This window comes from Pocillopora damicornis, chromosome 8, assembly GCF_964200805.1.
Source record: "Pocillopora damicornis chromosome 8, jaPocDami1.2, whole genome shotgun sequence".
NCBI classification, from domain to species: domain Eukaryota; kingdom Metazoa; phylum Cnidaria; class Anthozoa; order Scleractinia; family Pocilloporidae; genus Pocillopora; species Pocillopora damicornis.
This window is the reverse complement of record NC_142677.1, coordinates 819,394-836,832: the sequence shown is the minus strand read 5'-3', so window position 1 is coordinate 836,832 and position 17,439 is coordinate 819,394. Positions and strand designations below refer to the sequence as shown.

At 38.1% G+C, this 17,439-nt stretch overlaps 1 protein-coding gene across 1 annotated transcript; it reads right to left on the bottom strand.

Moving 5' to 3' along the window:
- Positions 1-246: 246 nt before the first annotated feature.
- LOC113680633 (uncharacterized) lies at positions 247-16,134 on the bottom strand. The gene is made up of 18 exons (XM_089213777.1): positions 16,006-16,134; positions 15,230-15,558; positions 14,758-14,902; positions 14,197-14,342; positions 12,651-12,822; positions 11,967-12,082; positions 11,500-11,644; positions 9,340-9,459; positions 8,738-8,878; positions 8,113-8,331; positions 7,061-7,362; positions 6,358-6,708; positions 5,900-6,146; positions 4,988-5,328; positions 4,210-4,299; positions 3,086-3,308; positions 2,596-2,810; positions 247-725 (listed from the first exon to the last, which is right to left on the bottom strand). Exons 1-18 carry the CDS (start codon positions 16,046-16,048, stop codon positions 531-533), a joined length of 3,540 nt encoding a protein of 1,179 aa, XP_089069903.1. The 5' UTR covers positions 16,049-16,134; the 3' UTR covers positions 247-530.
- Positions 16,135-17,439: the final 1,305 nt, after the last annotated feature.

The window sequence follows — 17,439 nt, the reverse complement described above, 5'->3', positions numbered from 1 at the left end:
CTATTCCCCACATCGTATCTATAACTCGCTCTTGCGCATGCGCGCAATTCACGAGTTAAAAAGGACCTGCAATTGACCAGAGAATCATGATAATACTACAGAACTTTATAGGGGGGTCAACTTAATTTTATCGTAAACAGAACCAAACGCCTCTGATTCCTCGCCCCTTCCCCTGGGCGACTCCTCTCCCTTCCCCCGAGCGACAAATAATAACCGATCCCTAGGCAGTATGAAGAACGTGTTTTTTATTTTATTAGTTTGTTTTTTATCATTATAATTTTTATTGAATCTCACAAAAAACGGTGTGAAACCATTTACTCCTTTTAACACCAATTCGGCGTAAAACTGTTTTTTTCGATATATCAAATTATGACATTTGACAAATATTCTGATTTGCTGAGATGGTCAGGTGTGAGATGGACACCCACTGTAAACCTTGGTGAAGATTCCTTGTTTTCCATGCCCCTTATTTTCAAATACCAGTAGAGAAGTTGTATCACTTTTTTCCTCCTGGTAATTATCAGAAACGTTTAATTGAGTATCTGTCTTCTATTTCCTGTGACGTTTAATGCCTCGGGCTCTAAAGCTGGGGAAGGCTCAGATACCGAAATTTTAGACTTGGCTCTTGAGTGACTAGCGCATTTCTCATCATTCGGTCCGGTTGGGTATCTGTCAGACCAGTATAAATAATGTGTCCACACGTTCATATTTGTGTAGACGCTCCTCTGTGAAAAAAAAAACACCATAATAAGTATATTAACTACAAATAGGAGAGAGGTATAAATCGGGGAAACAAGTAAAGAAGGACGAGAATTTGGATGCTCATGTAAGATATGTGTCCATCAAGAATAAAACATATACAAAAAATATAGCTTCTACGTAATCTATTTGCTAAAACTACTAAAATTCCATGACTTTACCCTTCTATTATAAGTTCTCTCCATGATAAAAAATGAATTTAGTGCGTTGCCATAAAGGTCATTCTTATTACAGAGTGATTTTTCCCTTTTCGAACAAAATATTGAAATACATGTGCGGGTGGTCATTTCAATAGGCTGAGAATGAGTGTTCTGGCTTCTGTGTTCGGTCACGTGCGATTACACCTACATAAAGACTTCAGTCATGGCCGTAGCTGTCATATTACCCTCTTCAATACTAGTGTAGGCTGGGTTTTATCGTGAAGTATAGATATATGTTATTCGCCAGCCTGGAGGTCCGTATCGGGTGGTACTCAAGACAGAGGGCACTGTTTTTCCCAATACGGACCAAGCTAGGCTGGTGAATAACCTTTTTTTTTTTAACAAACTTAACGAAATTCTTCCCAAAAGAACCCGAATGATTTAGGGGTTGTAATTACAGCAAGATCTTCCATAAACTGAACAATTTTTGAGCGAGTAAATGGTAGTTAAAATAGAGGTAATGCAAATTGAAGAGAGAAGCTTCACCGAAACATTTTCATTTGCGTAATGATAAAGGTTATTTAAAAGGTTTCCAACAAAGTTTAAAAAATTTTACTAGTATCTGTCACAATCTGACAACTGTCAGTTAGAGAGCGCGTAAGAAAGAAAACGCATATACACTTTTGGAAAAACAACGGAACTAGTTTGGCAAGGCCTGTCACGATAATGTTTTCTTCAAAAGCAGTCAACCATCTTGCGGAAAGTATTACTCACTTTCACGTACGAAGATTTACCTCTGTTCAGTGAGTAAATGGTAAGGAAAGTTATTGTAAGTAAATTCAAATTTTTGATTTTGAAGTTGTGAGAGTTTGCTCGTTTGTTTACTGCAATGGCGTGTGTAAATCTGATCTTTTCTCCACTGAAACTAAATTCGAATGAGACATTTCAACTAGACGCAACGGGATTTCATTCGGCTTTTTCTCATTGAATTCCTTCAGTTTCTGTTGTGCAATTTACGGAACAAATGTCTAAATTTAACGGACTTGGAAAGACTCACCGAAAGTGTCTTTGTAGAGCTTAAAAATTCGATCGCCCTTTCACTACGAACAAGTTGTTTGAGAGAATTCCGATATTAAATGAATGAGATTTCCATATATTAATTCAATTGTAACCAAATACCTCACGTTTTAACTTTCCAGGTACTTTTTGTTTAGGATTAAAATTAATTACAAACAGGTCTTAGGCCACTCGTCAACCGATTTAATGACACTTTTGCTAATACAAATTCATTTTGAAACCAATATTTTTCTGTCAACCAAAGTGATTTGAGAGGGAGAAAAGAGAGGATTAATGAGTTATTCGTCGGCGTGAGGTGGTGACCGATGTCTTTGCTTAAAAGACTGACTGCCTAGCTGGCAAAACGAAATGGAAAAATGGAGGAAAAATGGCAACGAAGGTAGGGATGCACTCGGCGACTCACGAAAGCGTTATCGTTGCCCGTGGGTAGAGATAAGAAACTACGGACCGCACTAAGAGCCAATCAGATTGAAGGATTCGTTGCCGTGCCCTCTGAGAAACTTTCTCAACTTTTCAAAAACTGTTCGGTACTTTTTGCAATAGACGGTAAGCACAAGATTAGCACTGAAATATTGGTAAGGTATCCTCCCAGCATAATATCAATGATAAATAAACTCACGTCAAAGTCTTTGCAGTTCTTATTTGTTAACTGTGAACTGTCTGGTCGACAATCCACGTCTTCATCTACAGGTATAGTCAGCTCGTAAGATCCAAATGGACTCTGACACTCTTCTGCTCCAAGCAGCACGTCCTGACACGGGGAATCACTAAGGTAATGGCAGCACATTGCTTGAAAGCGAACATCGTCTTTCTCCAGGCAGTATAGAGAATCCTCTAAAAAGCACACCGATACCGTAAAGGCTTACTAAGTAATTTTGTGGCCTATTTTTAAAGAATACTTTCTTACGTCCAATCGATAAGAAACGAGATTTTTAGAGTATCACTGCCCGGCACTGGAAAGAAGCTAGAGTTGCTCGAGGCGGCGTTGCTCGAGCAACTGGTACGCTCCTCTGGTGCTCTCCAAACTTTCCGCGTGCGTCCATAACTCGATATACACACGCTAAGCATGGAACAGTTCTTTGATAGTCAATCAATGTATGAATACTTACTATTGCCCTTCTTTTTCTCTGCTTGGCACTTGGCGGTATCTGTAATTGCAAAACGGTCAAATTCAAATTTTCTCCAAACGTCCATGTTTTTTTGTCGGAATTCTCTCACTTCTCCATTTCCATCTCGAAAAAATGAGGCACTCATATGTCGCAGTCTTAGATAAACAGTTTCTGGAAAGTTGTTTTCCCTTTGAGTTTCATCTCCATAGAGTTCAACATACATCTATGGAAAATAAAGATAAAGCTGTTGACTGATCAATCATCGTTCCAAAACCACGCAGAGAGATCAAATGCGTCACTACCAAGCCACGGTGGAAATGAGAACAATTCGTGTTTCTCACTGATAGGATAGAAAGGCGCTAACAAATGAAATCACAAATAGGTCACGCACGCAGCAGTTAAGAGGATACAAACGCATAACTTTGCTTTCATGATTTTGATAGTAGCTGTCATGATAACAGCATGATAGTGATAAAGATATCATGTCAATGCGATGTGATATGGCGTTGCTTGATGGCTAGAACTAAAAGGAAAACCAAAACAACGTGCCTTCTACTATTTACGGTAAAACTAAAGAAAATATTGAACAAGATCAAACGCATCTCAATGCCCGGCGAAATGGCTTCCCTCAAATCTAGCGACGGAAACCTCTTTATATGTATCCAGGCAATTCATTCGGTGTGAAAATTTCAAATTACAACTTAGAGTGTACAAAACCTAATATTAGCAAGCGTTGAGCTGAGTAAACTATTCATTAAAAGACGCAGCGCGGTAGAAATAGAATGGGCTGTAATATCGAGTACTAGGAAGAAAACAAACAAACACAAAAACAAAACAAAACAATGAAAATCAAGCAAGGTAGCATGATGACCATGAGGGTTGAAATTAAAATGAGCAGTGTCCAATTGAAAAAAGTAAATAAACAAATAAGAAAATAGCATGATAATACCCGATGGTTTAAAAACGTTAAAGAGCGTGCAGAACAACAAGACTAAGAAAATAAAGACCAAAACTAGCAAACCAAAGCAAATATGTGTTATGTTAGTTGCCATAGTCGTCTTTTAAGTGTCATAGCCATACGGCATCGATGTATGGCTCTTAGCAGTAGAGGACATTTTTCTTACCTTCAAAAGACGAACATTGTAGCATGACTTGCAATTGTCAGAAACCTTAATGGTGAACTTCGCTTTGCCTCTGTGCAAATCATCAAAAAGCTAGTGCATAAGAGGTAAAGAAACAAGGAAATCAACGTTGTTATAACAAGTCATTCTCAAACTCACAAAAATTGATAACAAGGGGACAACAGAAGACCTAAGAACAAGAAGACCTAACAACAAGAAGACCTAACAGCAAGAAGACATAAAACAAGAAGACTTAACATTTGCGGTATTCTTAATCTCAAAGAACTGTCAAGTGTTGAACTGACAACCCGCTCTCAGAAAACAATGTTTAAGTGGCTCTTCATGCTTAAAAATTAATTAACTTCGAGAAGTGTACAAGAGAGCATTAATCATAATGAAAATATCTCTCTGAAATTGTAATATGAGTTGTCTAACAAGTTTGAGATTTTCATCTATAAAAAAACTACAACGATATACTGTCCTCATATACTTGACTATTATCATCTAAAAACTTCCATAAATAACATGCAATAGGAAGTATAGGTAATTTAGTCACCGTAAAGAATTTAGACGGTGACGTTTCGAGCGTAAGCCCTTCTTCAGAGCGATATTTTTCTATTTTCATTGGAAATATAGCCAATCATGGTGCAGGAAAACCTAAACCCTAATCCCAATCTTCCCACTGTGCACTGCGCCTTTTTTCCCGCAACAATTTCATAAGGCAGGACCTTTATGACTACTGGATCTTTTATAAATCATATACGCCTATTATATTACTGACCGTAGCATGTTCAACACTGTTAAAAGACCATTTGTGTGTATTTGTTGAATATTTGAATCTGGTGAAGCATTTTCGCCCTTTGCTTTCAATAGAATCGATTTCCTGTAAAGCATTAGTCAGTTCCAGTACACCTCGGAGTTGTTCATTTCCTCGAGCAGCTTCGCTTGCTCGTCGCTGAAAGTCCACTAAGGTATCACCAACTTTCCAAAGTGAGCGGAACTCAAAGCCTTTGTAAAACTGATAGAGATTCTGAGTGAAACTTGTCTCCATCTGCTGATAAGAAGTAAGTAAATCATCGAGGAACATCTGTTGTATGTTCTCAGCGATTGGAGAGTCTAAGTCTGCAAATCAAAGTTAACAAGGAACCAAATGAAAACAGAGAGGAAACATTCCTTGTTTGTTAAATATGCAATCTTTTACAGCTATGATAATAACGTTAAGTCATTCTAGCTCGACCCGGAGTCTCGTCCGTTAACCGAAAAAACATTATCCCACCCCTTGCTTTATAATCATTTCACTGCTTGAGAGCTAGTGGCTAAATGATTTGTGAGCTCCCCATTAGCTCCCGGTTACAAGCCCTGACTGGTTCATTGTGTTGTGTTCTTGAACAAGACACTTCAGTCCCCCATTACCTCTCTCACGTTGGGAAGTACAGGCAAACGAGAGGGTAATCCCACGATGAAAATGCACCCAGTCCAGAAGGTAATGAAGTAATACTCTGCAGTCACTAAAACAGGAAATACTCTGTCACTTTTGATTTGGTGATAAAAACATGTCACATGTCAGATTTGGACAGGAGAATATCTTATATCCTCAGTTGTATTCTGGATATTTCTATGTCTTCATCTACAACTGCTGCTTCACTCTGCATGTTGCACGTACGTATGCGTGTACTCAACCATCGATGCTTACCTCCAGAGTTTCGCAGGCTCTCTATTTTATTCGATGTTTGCTCTAAATTAGGGATATCGAAGTTGTATCCACCAATTGTATTGTCCAGATCAATAACCTTGGCTATGAGATCAATTCTAGCTCCCCCAGCCATGAAAAATCGTTCTATCTGTTCCCTGAACTTTGCAAGGTTTCGTGGAAGTGACCTCTCCTCTATCATACAAACCAGGTCCGTAGTGAGTGCTTCCTTGTTCATTTCAAGGTTAGTCTTAAAGAAAGTTGAGAAAATTTGTTGTCAAAATTTCCTTTGAATTTTATCAGCTAAAAGAAGAGAAAAAGTGAACATTTCATGCCCACTATCCATGTTTCAATGAGATAATGACACTAACCGCGTTTTGGGATTCTAGAGAAAACCCATGGCAACCGGTCGAAAATTGTCTTTAAAAGTGCTGAAATCTAGCTTTACAGAGGGCTTATACCTTCATGACTTCCGGTACAGATCCCACATCTATTTTGTCAAAATCCAGATCACTAGAGTCGTTTAAGGCAGCGTATTCCTTACCAAACATCAGCCATTTTTCGAGTTTGTCCTTATTGTCTTGAAGCGATCCAGTTTTGCACTTTGAAGCAAAATGTCCAATAACTTTTAAAGCAGTCCCAAGTAATGCTAATGAATCTCTCTCTGTAGTACCAGTGACAAATCCTACTAAAGCTTGCAGAACAACAAACAGGTCGATTTTATTGAACTGTGCTGTCTGATGTACGTCTGGAAGTTGAACGAGTATTTCTTCAAGTGAGCTTTTCATGTTTGCTTCCAATTCAGTAATGGCCTGTCCGAAAAGGATGAAAAACAAACGGCTAAAATGATGCTTATTTTAACCAAAATTCGCTCATCCTTTCATTCATGCGTTTTAGTATTCATCCATCTTTTTCACTCATCGATGACATTAACAACTTTGAGGGCTAGGTTAGGGACTGAACATCTAAACGTGTTTTTCAGTGAGTACGTGAATGTATAGGTGAAAGCATGATTAACTTTGCACATCTGTTTTTGAGTGACCGAGTGAATAAGTAACTGGGTGACTTACTGAGTGACTGACTAGTCGAAAGACTGACTGGCTGTCTGACGGACAAACTATCTGACTGAATGGGTCCTTAAATGAATAGCCGGGCGGTACGTACCTGCCCGTAGACTCTCTTCTCGCTCAATGCTATCCTTCTTGCCTCCACAAGTCTTTCTTTTTCTTTATGGACCTGATTCTTGGCTGGTAAAGGAAGGGCTTGCAGCACTTGCTTAATACCTTCCTGTCGTTCGACAGATGCCCGTATCCCATTATAGGCATTTTCATATGATTGTGCATTATCTTTTATCTGCACAAGTTGTTCTTTAAACGTTTCCCATTTCATCAGAGGTGCAAATAGTTTATTGTTTCCAAATCTATCAAATCCCTTCTTGTTTAGGAAACCCAGCCTTCGCTTTGCAACTGAAAAAAATAAATAAAATGCATTTTCCTTCAATTTCTCTGCTAAACTCGATTTTTTTAATCAGCTGTTTTGCCTTAGGAAGTAGTTCAAAGAAGTTGTTGGAAGGTGCAGTATCTTCCTTTTTTACTTTTGATCCATTCTTTGTTGTTTTGAAGTTACAAACCTTCTTCTGATTAGCTTTGAGCAACATCATTAGCTTTTTTGAACCTGAGAGGAACCAGCGTTTTTCAGCAAGAGTAAGCATAAGTTACATGTAGGACACTAGGCTATCAAAAATTGTGCAGTAATACATTTTAAAACAGTACTTTTTTGATTTGCCCATTATTTTCAACCTTGAATTTATATTTTTGTTGAAAATTAAACCTAGCTCTACTTTACAGTGGCTCTAAATTGTTTCGTCATTTTAAACACCAACGTTTTGATAAATTGAAGCCTCCACTCTTTCTTACTTTGTCGCGTTAACCATTGTAAGAAAATTGTTCGACGACTTAATTACTAGACAATTTTTGATTGCTTTTTTTAATTCTTTTCTTTTTTTTGACATATGGGGTTAACATGAAAAAATTACATCCTCTTTATATCAAAACAACTATGGTTGGAAATGTATCATATGTTAAGTGTTTATTCCTGTATTCCGATAGTATCGATCCAACATATTGAATCATCTTAATTTGTAATCAGGGTTGCAATTTTTTGGTAATGCGAGATCCGAAAACTCAAAAGTCAGTAGATGTGCCGACCCATCTTACATTTTCTTAGGTCGTCATCTCTTCCAATTGCTAAATCAGCTATAAACTCAAAAACTGCTTGCGCATTTCTGGTGTTGTTGACCCAGACAAGGTCTTCAGCGTATCTTGTCATCACCTTTATCAATACCACTGGATATTTATCCTTCTGGCTGCGATCGAGATTTAACTTTTGCAGGAAGGAGTCTGCTACCTTACCATTTGAACCAGCGCTTACAGGGGCTGAAACAATAAAACAAGATACAATGTATTTTATGGCGTATTCATGAACCTGAAAGAAAATAAAAATAAAGAAAAGAGGGAAATCTAGGACGAAGGTATCCAACTTTTGGATCAAATGTGATCCATTTTGGGATCATTTTATATCATCCTTTTCAAAAGTGTTGGAGGATACTGTTAGGTCAAACGATAAAGGTGAAAATATGTTTTACCACTTTCACGTTTTGCGACATAAAAATAACCAGATTTACTCCAAAGAATGACGCAATGATCCAGCATCGACTGAAATAAATAAAAAATCTTCGGGCACACAGGAAAGGTTACGCAAAAGAATAAATACGCCGTTACTCTTTAAAAAAAATGATTATGCCGTATTGCTAAAACTTGCAACCAAGGTGCAACACTCAACTTTGCCCGTGGCGACCTTTATTTCCAGTTGGTCCTCGAGAAGCCTCAGTTTGACCATCAGCCTTACATGCTAGTCCGACTATTTTGCATCTCCGGCTGTATTTGCATTTGATTCCACGACCTCCGAGTCCACCTTGGCCTCCTGTCAGTTAAAAGGAGGGTGATGATGATGTTCAATTCAAGACGAAGATGAAGTCCAGATTTGACCCTCGCAAAAAACCTTTCCATTTTCATCTAATTTATTCATTTTTTCATGTAGCAATAAACATTATCACCATCATACGTCATCAGCACTATCATCAGTACTAGTATCTTCAAACTCATCTTAGTAATTTTCATCTGCAGATCCAAAGAGATGGTAATTGAACCAAACTAAGGCAACTTGCAGTTTCAAATTTTTGAAATATGTAGTTTAATTTTTGCGGAAGGGGCGTAGTTTCTAGGGATCTCTCCATATCGCAAAAATTCTGCTAATAGTTGGGAATTGGTTGTAGTATCTCTAAAGAAGATTTACAAGGGGATGAGTGACTGCAAAATTTCGATATACCGCTTGTGAATGTGCAAAGGAGTTTTCAAAATGCAAAAGAGGATGCGAAACTTTACCTTCTCCACCCACTCCATTTTTGGCCGCTTGTCCTCCTGCTCCGCGACACGTCTTTAGCTCTATATTCCCGAGCAATCTTGTTAAATAGATTGTTTGACGACCAGCGTTTCCTCCATTACCTGTTGTTAGACAAATCAGAGCTTCGGCAACACAAATAAACGTGTTTTATCCAATAAACTACGGTGTTATACAAGGGTTTCCGGCCCCGAGGAAAGCCGTAACAACGCACGTGAAAAATACTATATGTTTTCACGTGTGTTTGATATAGCCAGTCAGCTGCTGACACGTCACTCGACTTTCGTGCCACTCGGTCAGGTTGATGAACGAACGGCAAAGCCCTCATCATTCTCAATCCAAGGTCGTTTGTCGGAATTTTTTCGGATTATGGCTGCTAGTACATTGAAAAATCCGTATCGTTTACAGACAGTGACGTTCAAACTAGAAGGGGAGGAAGACCAAAATACCAGACGAAAAACCGAAAGTTACTCATTCAATTGCTTTGGGTAATGGCATATCTTGTGGCTAAGAACGAAAATCGACCAATTGAGATTTGGTGCAACCCGATTTTGGCCGTGTACCTGAAAGATCTCTGTCGGTAAGGACCAGGACAAAAACTGAGAATTTTGTACATTGAAAACCAGGCCCATTGTTTGTTTTTGTAGTGATTCCACGCATGCTTTCATCTTGAGAATTAAACACTCGAAGAGAAATTCCATATCCACGCGCGCCCATGTATCATTCTCCATATAATTAATTTCGATATCATTCCACTTAAAAGCACATTTTTGAAACAAAATTCAACCATTCTTTCCATGACAATATTCTTTACTTTAGAATCTTGCAAGTTATTATTACTATTATTGTAATAGTGTAGTTTGATCGTCCGGGTGAGTGTAGTCCTGAGAAGGACTGTTGTCGGTAATGGTGACTGACGTTTCGACAACCTGGAAATAGGTTTGTGAGCGACGTGGATATGATGCTTCAGGTTTCAATATTCGCGTCGCTCACAAACCTATTACCACACTAAGTCAGTTACTGACTAACGTCAGTAGCTAACTAAGCAAAGACGAACCGAGGAACAGACAGGGAGCAGTATATAAGATCAATTGCTCCGACTTCCACGCCTACTACATCGGTGAGACTGGCAGAAACCTCACAACTAGACTAACTGAACATAAACGAGCGACGAGGAAAGGCGATGTCAACAACCACATTGCTGAACATCACCGACTTACGAAACACACTATTGACTGGGACTCTGCGCAATGCGTAACCTACAGCACCAACTACTTTCAACGACTGACCCTGGAAATCTGGTTTATTAACCTGGAACAGACTCGTCTCAACAGGTGTCAACCACTACCGGCACCATACAAACGACTCATTCACGACATTAACATTACAGACGAACCGAAAAGAACGACCTAACTTCACTAACGGATCGAAACCGACCAATCACGACTGACCTACGCCACTTGAGTCTTACAGCCAATAACATCGCGGGAAAACTGACCAATCAGTTAATACAAACCGAACTAAGTACATTCGACTGACACCAGCTTTTCACTTGACTCTAATGATGACTTCCGCTCAGGTTGTCGAAACGTCAGTCATCATATATCACCGACAACAGTCCTTCTCAGGACTACACTCACCCGGACTATCAAACTACACTATTACATGTTACCCCCGCGTTCAAACCATTTACTATGCTATTATTATCATTATTATTAAAAGCAAAATTGAGTGAATTACTAAACAAACGTGACGTAACGATAATTTATAAAAAAAATGTAACAAAAAAAAGAATGAGCCAAAAAAACAAAACAAAACAAAAAGCAACAACAATAAAAACAACAATAAATCACAAACAAATAACTGGACGGTGAAAAGAAGTTATCCAAAGTGATAAACCGACGCCCGGCAAAGTCAGGAATATTTTATTGTTGAAACTTTGTGCTCCGAGAATCATTTCGCTATAAAAATCGAGGTTTTAAAACTTATGCTGAGAGTTTTAGTCTTGTAGGGAATTATGTGTCGAGAGAGATGATGGAATTTTGGAGTGCCCTGTTACAGTTTTAAGACATACGATATGTTTAGCAATCAGTCTTAAATGACACAAGCGGGCCATTTTTTATCTATGGTAACTCATCACAAACCCGACTTTCCAGCGTATCCCCCATCTCCTCCATTTCCTCCTTTGGCACCTGGTGTCCCTGTGATATTTTCTGTACACCCGGTGACTTTACCCTTGTCATTCCTCTTAGCTCGCGCATTACAATCTGACTGTGTTTTATCCAACACCTGTTGTAATTGGAAAAAGCTTCCATGTAATTACCTCGCCATTGTATGAATCTAAAGACTCTTAAGTGTCACTAACGGATAAATATACAAAGATGTGGCTATATCATCGGAAGTCAAAGGTCATTTTTATTATATCTATTTTCTTTTCTGAGCGATAATCGTCCATCCATTTTGCTAGTGAAATTTTTGGGCGAGATTTCGTCATTGATACAGTGAAATCTTGGTGGCTCTGTTTATAATCGGGTAGAGGGTATTCATTCGTAACAAATAACGAAAACATCGGACAAAATAGGGACAAACAAACATATAATAATTTTTATACCTTTGCCATGCTGTCAGCCCCTTTCCTCCCATCCGCGCCATTTTGGCCTTTGTTTCCATCACCGCCGTTAGTTATGATGTTGATGTATCCTACCACAGTATGGGCTGATATCTCCACTGATAATAAGGAAGAAATATCTTTAAAAAAGCAGAACTAACGACAGCTGAGATTCTAAAAAAGGGATTCATCACCATCAATATCAAGATCATTGCCATTGTTACTATTTTCACACAAACGAGTTATTTTTAGCACATTTCTGACATATACATACATGCATACATACATACATACTTTATTTGTTAACGTAGGTTAAATTTTCTAAAAAAAATATTACAAAATCACTAATTCAACCTTTCTATTAAAAATGTTTACAGAAATATTTTTAAAAAATATACGCAAGATCGTTAATTAAACCTAGCTTTTATCAAAAGAAAAATGTTTACCGAGTAAAAAAATATTACTTTAAAATACCAAGAATTAGTTAATAATAAATGAAATCGTCGACATCTTTGTCAAGATTAGTAATGGTTACTGGAACAAATGTCAGTTTTCTTAACTGAGTCTTGTTGTAATTTAGCTCTGTTGTGAAATTCTCAAGTTCATCAAGTTGCCATAGCGTCCTTGGTACTGAAACCCTGCATGACACTCAGAGATTTCGAGCTGCTCTTAAAGCCATCTTTTTACCTATGGTCCCGTTTACACCATGGTTGCCATCCTTTCCATCAGCGCCAGGTTCAAGGTTTTTAAAGTTTTGTGGTCGATCTGGAGCTCTGAGATCTAGCCTACTTCCTTTCACAAATGAAAGCTTACGGCTGAACATTGTCAGTTTCTTGGTGCCACGCATTTTAATGTCTCCCTGTGTAACAAATCATCGATCACAGATTAAAATTTAGAATAACTGCATATCAAATCAATCAACACATTGATAGGTATTAAGAGCAATAGTCTGTAACTTTCGAACTTTTAAAAAAATCGCGACCACTTTACCTTACCGAGTTGGCTGAAATTTGGCATGAAGGCTAATTTTAGGGTCCTAACCACGAAATGGGTATTAAAAAGTTCCAGTTGTTTTTGCTTGGCAAAAAATCGATGAAGCAGCCTAGGTCCGCCCATACTTGCCCGCCAACATGGCGTATCGAAGCTGTTTTTATGACTTCGACTCCGGTTCCGTCGTAAAGATTTCTTAAAATCTCTTTAAATAAATAACAAAGATCTACCCTTTTTCTTAAAATTTGTTGGAAATGGCGGATTTTGATGACAGGTTATCTCAACGTTTGAAGGTCGTTTTGCGCCGCCTTGAACTGTAATTTAAGAGCTTTTAGGACCAGGTCCTAAACATAGCCGGGTCATTACAGGTTGATAATTTTTTTCCTTGACCGTTTCATTTCCCCCATTTTTTTGTTAATGAAATCTGTTCATCTATGAACAAACGTTGTTCACAGTAAACGGTAACTCCTGGATCGAGGTAACATTAGAGATATTCAGTTACTAAGTTGGGGTAAATTTTTCACTGTTCAAGGCGGCCTAAAGCGACCTTAAAACTTTGGGATCATATATTGTTAAAACAAGACATTTGCCATGTTTTTCAGGGGAGGGAAGATCGTTTCACGGATATCACGAGATTTTGAGAAATGTTTACGATAGGACTCGAGTTGAATTCAAAAGATCACCTTCAATCCACCATATTGGCGGGCAAGTATGGGCGGAACAAGTGCATTTTCCCGTCTTTTTGGCAAGCAAAAATAACTGGATTTTATTAATATCCATTTCGTGATTAGGACCCTAAAGTAGGACTTCATGCCAAATTTCAGCCAAATCGACGGAATGAAGTGGCCGACGAAAGTTCGAAAGTTACAGACTATCGCTCTTAATTCATGCGTTCCTATTTGTCACGTAAGTTCTTCGTGTGTGATGTAATTATGGAGTAACTGTTTACCAAAAAGGTTTTCCACACTTTTGTAACTATCATAATGGGTCTCCCTGATCTCTAACTGCATGTTTTCATAAGTTAATTATCTCCAAGTTCAAAGTCGTCGGTTTTCAATTTAAGGAATGTATAATATGCATAATATTTATTATAGCCCTCAGCTAATTTTAATAAAGTGCCTCTTTGATAATCCCCTACGTTCAAAAAGCCCGCGAAGTAGAAGACGCAAAAAAATAACTGATAAGCCCCTCAGGAGCCTATTGTAGCGTTGACTAGACTTAAGTACAAAATTGTCAAACACACCTTCACATGAATGGTATCCGCCATGACTGCCAGCTCGATTCCATTAGTCTGTTCCTGGGAGTCTCCAAAGTTTACCTTTTTCTTTGTTTCTAGTTGCTCTTTTACGAAATCCACGTGCACCACTCGGCCCAACACTTGGTATCGGTCTATTGCACAACCAACAACGGGAACTGAACAGTTGATCCTAAGAACTCTTTCTTTACAAAGTCGATGCAAATCTTTCTAGAGGTTCTTCCCTCTTTAAAATTGAGTAGCTGCATAAATAGGCTTTGTTTGCAACTTCGCAAAACATTGTCTCAGTAGTTCACAAAAGCTAAGCTGAATTAAAAAAAAGGTCTCCCATAAAATACAAAACCATTGTTTTTATAAATGGCCAACTCAATCTATTCTATTGATTGAGACCAACACATCAACGCCACGATAAAAAAAGACGCGCCATACACTACTGTAATCCGCCACGAAAAAGAGAAACTGTTACCTTATGCGAGTAAGTCAAACGTGCGTTTACTACCTGGGTTTTAGGTGAATCTTGTCGATCAAACAAACAACCTCAGACATTACCTGAAAGGATGCACCCGTAAAACTCTGCTCTCATGGAGATATGACCATTCCATGATTTTGGTTTTATTTGAACGGACCGGGCTATGATTGGCTGAATTAGTACATGATTCACGATGGTGTCCTTGTCTGCGTTTCCATTAAAAACCTGAGAAAAGGTGGCAAACGAGGAGAAAAATTGTCTGTACCTCTGCAGAAGCAGTCATGACATTTTTGTTAAGAACTGGCTCTCAACTTTTAGTCAATTACGGTTCTCGTGAAAACACGAGCATTTTTTTTTTCAATCAGAATTTTGATTTAAATATCTTTTTTTTTTTAATCTCAATTCCGTAGTTTGTTTTTTTAAAATTCAAATTAAATTTTTGCTGTAAATTCTCAACTTGATTGTATTTCTTTTAAAAGACTTTTAATGCTCAAAAATTTAGAAATTATGTTTGACTGAAATGATCATCAAGCAAAATGTACTTCACCAGACCTTTTCAGCCCCATTCTCCTGGTAAATGTGAAAGGAAGGGTTGCCATCCACACTGTATGAGAGAGTAAATGTCTTCACCCACTGATCGTAGTCTTGACGCCCTTGAGTAGCGAGCTTTGTAATTCTGACATTTCTTCCAAAATCCACTTGAAGCCATTGGTTTGCATCATTAGCCCCAGCTGACCAGGCGCCTGTTTTTCCATTTGCAGCCGCGTGGTTGAGTCTTCCGTTAGATGGACCGTGATTTTTCTTGAAGGTGGAGGATGCCGTCATTTGCTGGAATGTAACGAGACCACTTTCCAACCCAAGTGCTGTTTCACCTGTACATGCTTCTCATAAAAAAACAAAACAGAACAAAAACAATAGCAAAAAAGGAAAGGGAAAAGTCATCTTTATATACTGACTGATCGCCAGATCAGATTTGTTGTTTAAGGGGGAGGGGGAGGGGAATAGCACAACATTATGTACCTCAAAGACAAGGCAATAGAAATCAAGACGGCTCAATGTTTCACCCCGGTTTCTCAAGCAGAAATTTTTCTGGTAAACGATACTGACTTCAGATCGATCAGGTTGTTGAAGGGTGATTCTCTGTCACGGAAAACAGCTGTTTGAAGGATTTTCCCAACAGACTAATCACACTTTGGATATTGTTGGAGGACTATTTTTATAGAAGATAAAGATATGCTTGACTTGACTTCAACTCCAAGTTGAATGTTAACGTTTTGAAAACGTCCCATTATATAGAATTGGCGTAGTTGGCTAAACATTTGTAATACCTGGACTTAAAGAAACAACCGAGGGCGTTTCAAACCATTTCATGGGGACATATTCGATATCCCCATTGAAAGATTTGTCTCCATCGGTTAAGGTAACACATCCATCCTCTGCAAAGAGCAGCAAACAGAATTAGCTTTTTTGTCTTAAATTCTACCTGCACCGTTTAAGTATGTGGGATTTATTTGTAGTCAGAGCCTTTTTTTGTTGTAAAAATGAGGCGTGTTAATTTCTTGTTCTGGTTCCTTGTAGCAGCCTAATTTGTATACTCGAAATCAACTTTTTCTTTACTATTCTATTTGAAAGCATTACACGCGAAAGTCTGCCTCATAACATGAGGAGGAAAAAAATTATTTCCAAAGATTTACCCTGATCACAGAATCTGATTGGACCGGTGTTGTACTGGTATATCATCAATAGTTCAAGGGTTTCCTTGATGGTTCAAGTCGGTGGTTGAAAGCTAAACAAGCACGTCATAAAACTGGTACCTTTTCCATTTCTACCGTGCACTGCCTACCGAATCGTATAAATATCAGCCGTCGGTGAATGATTCGTCAGATACGGGTCCACATTATGTATAATTTCTCTTTTTTTACCTGAACTTAGCTATAATAAGTAGCTTGTTTGCTTAATGATATTACCTTAGTTATCGAAGTAATGCTTTAAGTTTTTGGACTGGCATATCAAATTTACACTGAGATAAAATGTTTTAATGGCGATAAAAAACTTAGTTTGAGGTTGACAATGATAGTAATAGCTTCAACAACCATTGCAATAACAATTTTTATCGACTAAACTCCATATGAATTATTACATCCAAGGCAAAATCAAAAGATATGTCCAACTATTGGAAGGCTCTAGTTTTGTTTGTTTGTTTATTTTTCTTTTCAATTTCCAAAGGTTATAGCTAGTAAGCTTCCTCTTCGATCCTGAATCTCTCGAGAAAAAGCGCAACGCGTGAGAAAGAGATACCTAGATTTACCAACACGTCCTGAAAAGAAAAAAATAAGGAGACAGGTTATTTCAGAGCCACTTACCTTTACCGTACACGAGATCTAAAGCCGTAAGAGAGACAAATACCAGTAATCGCTGCATTACTTATCCTTTTTGAAGTGAAAACTTATCCGTGTGCGTTCCTACGAATGATGTCCGATCTGAGCAAAAACTTTAGTTAAAAAGTTATGTTGGCGCCCAAATATTACTTTAGAAAAAGTCCAACAGATGGCGATATCAAAAACTAATTGATACAGGACTAGTATATGTTTTTCCATGTGTAGAAGGACATGCCTGTCTTCGTTTATAAGTGCTGTACCTGGTTGTTAAAGACAATTTTTCTTGTACTCGAATACACAAATATTTTTTAAATTTTTGACGCGATGAGAATACCGCAATTTCTCTAACTTCCATGAGCTGACATAACTCATCAATGCACCTAG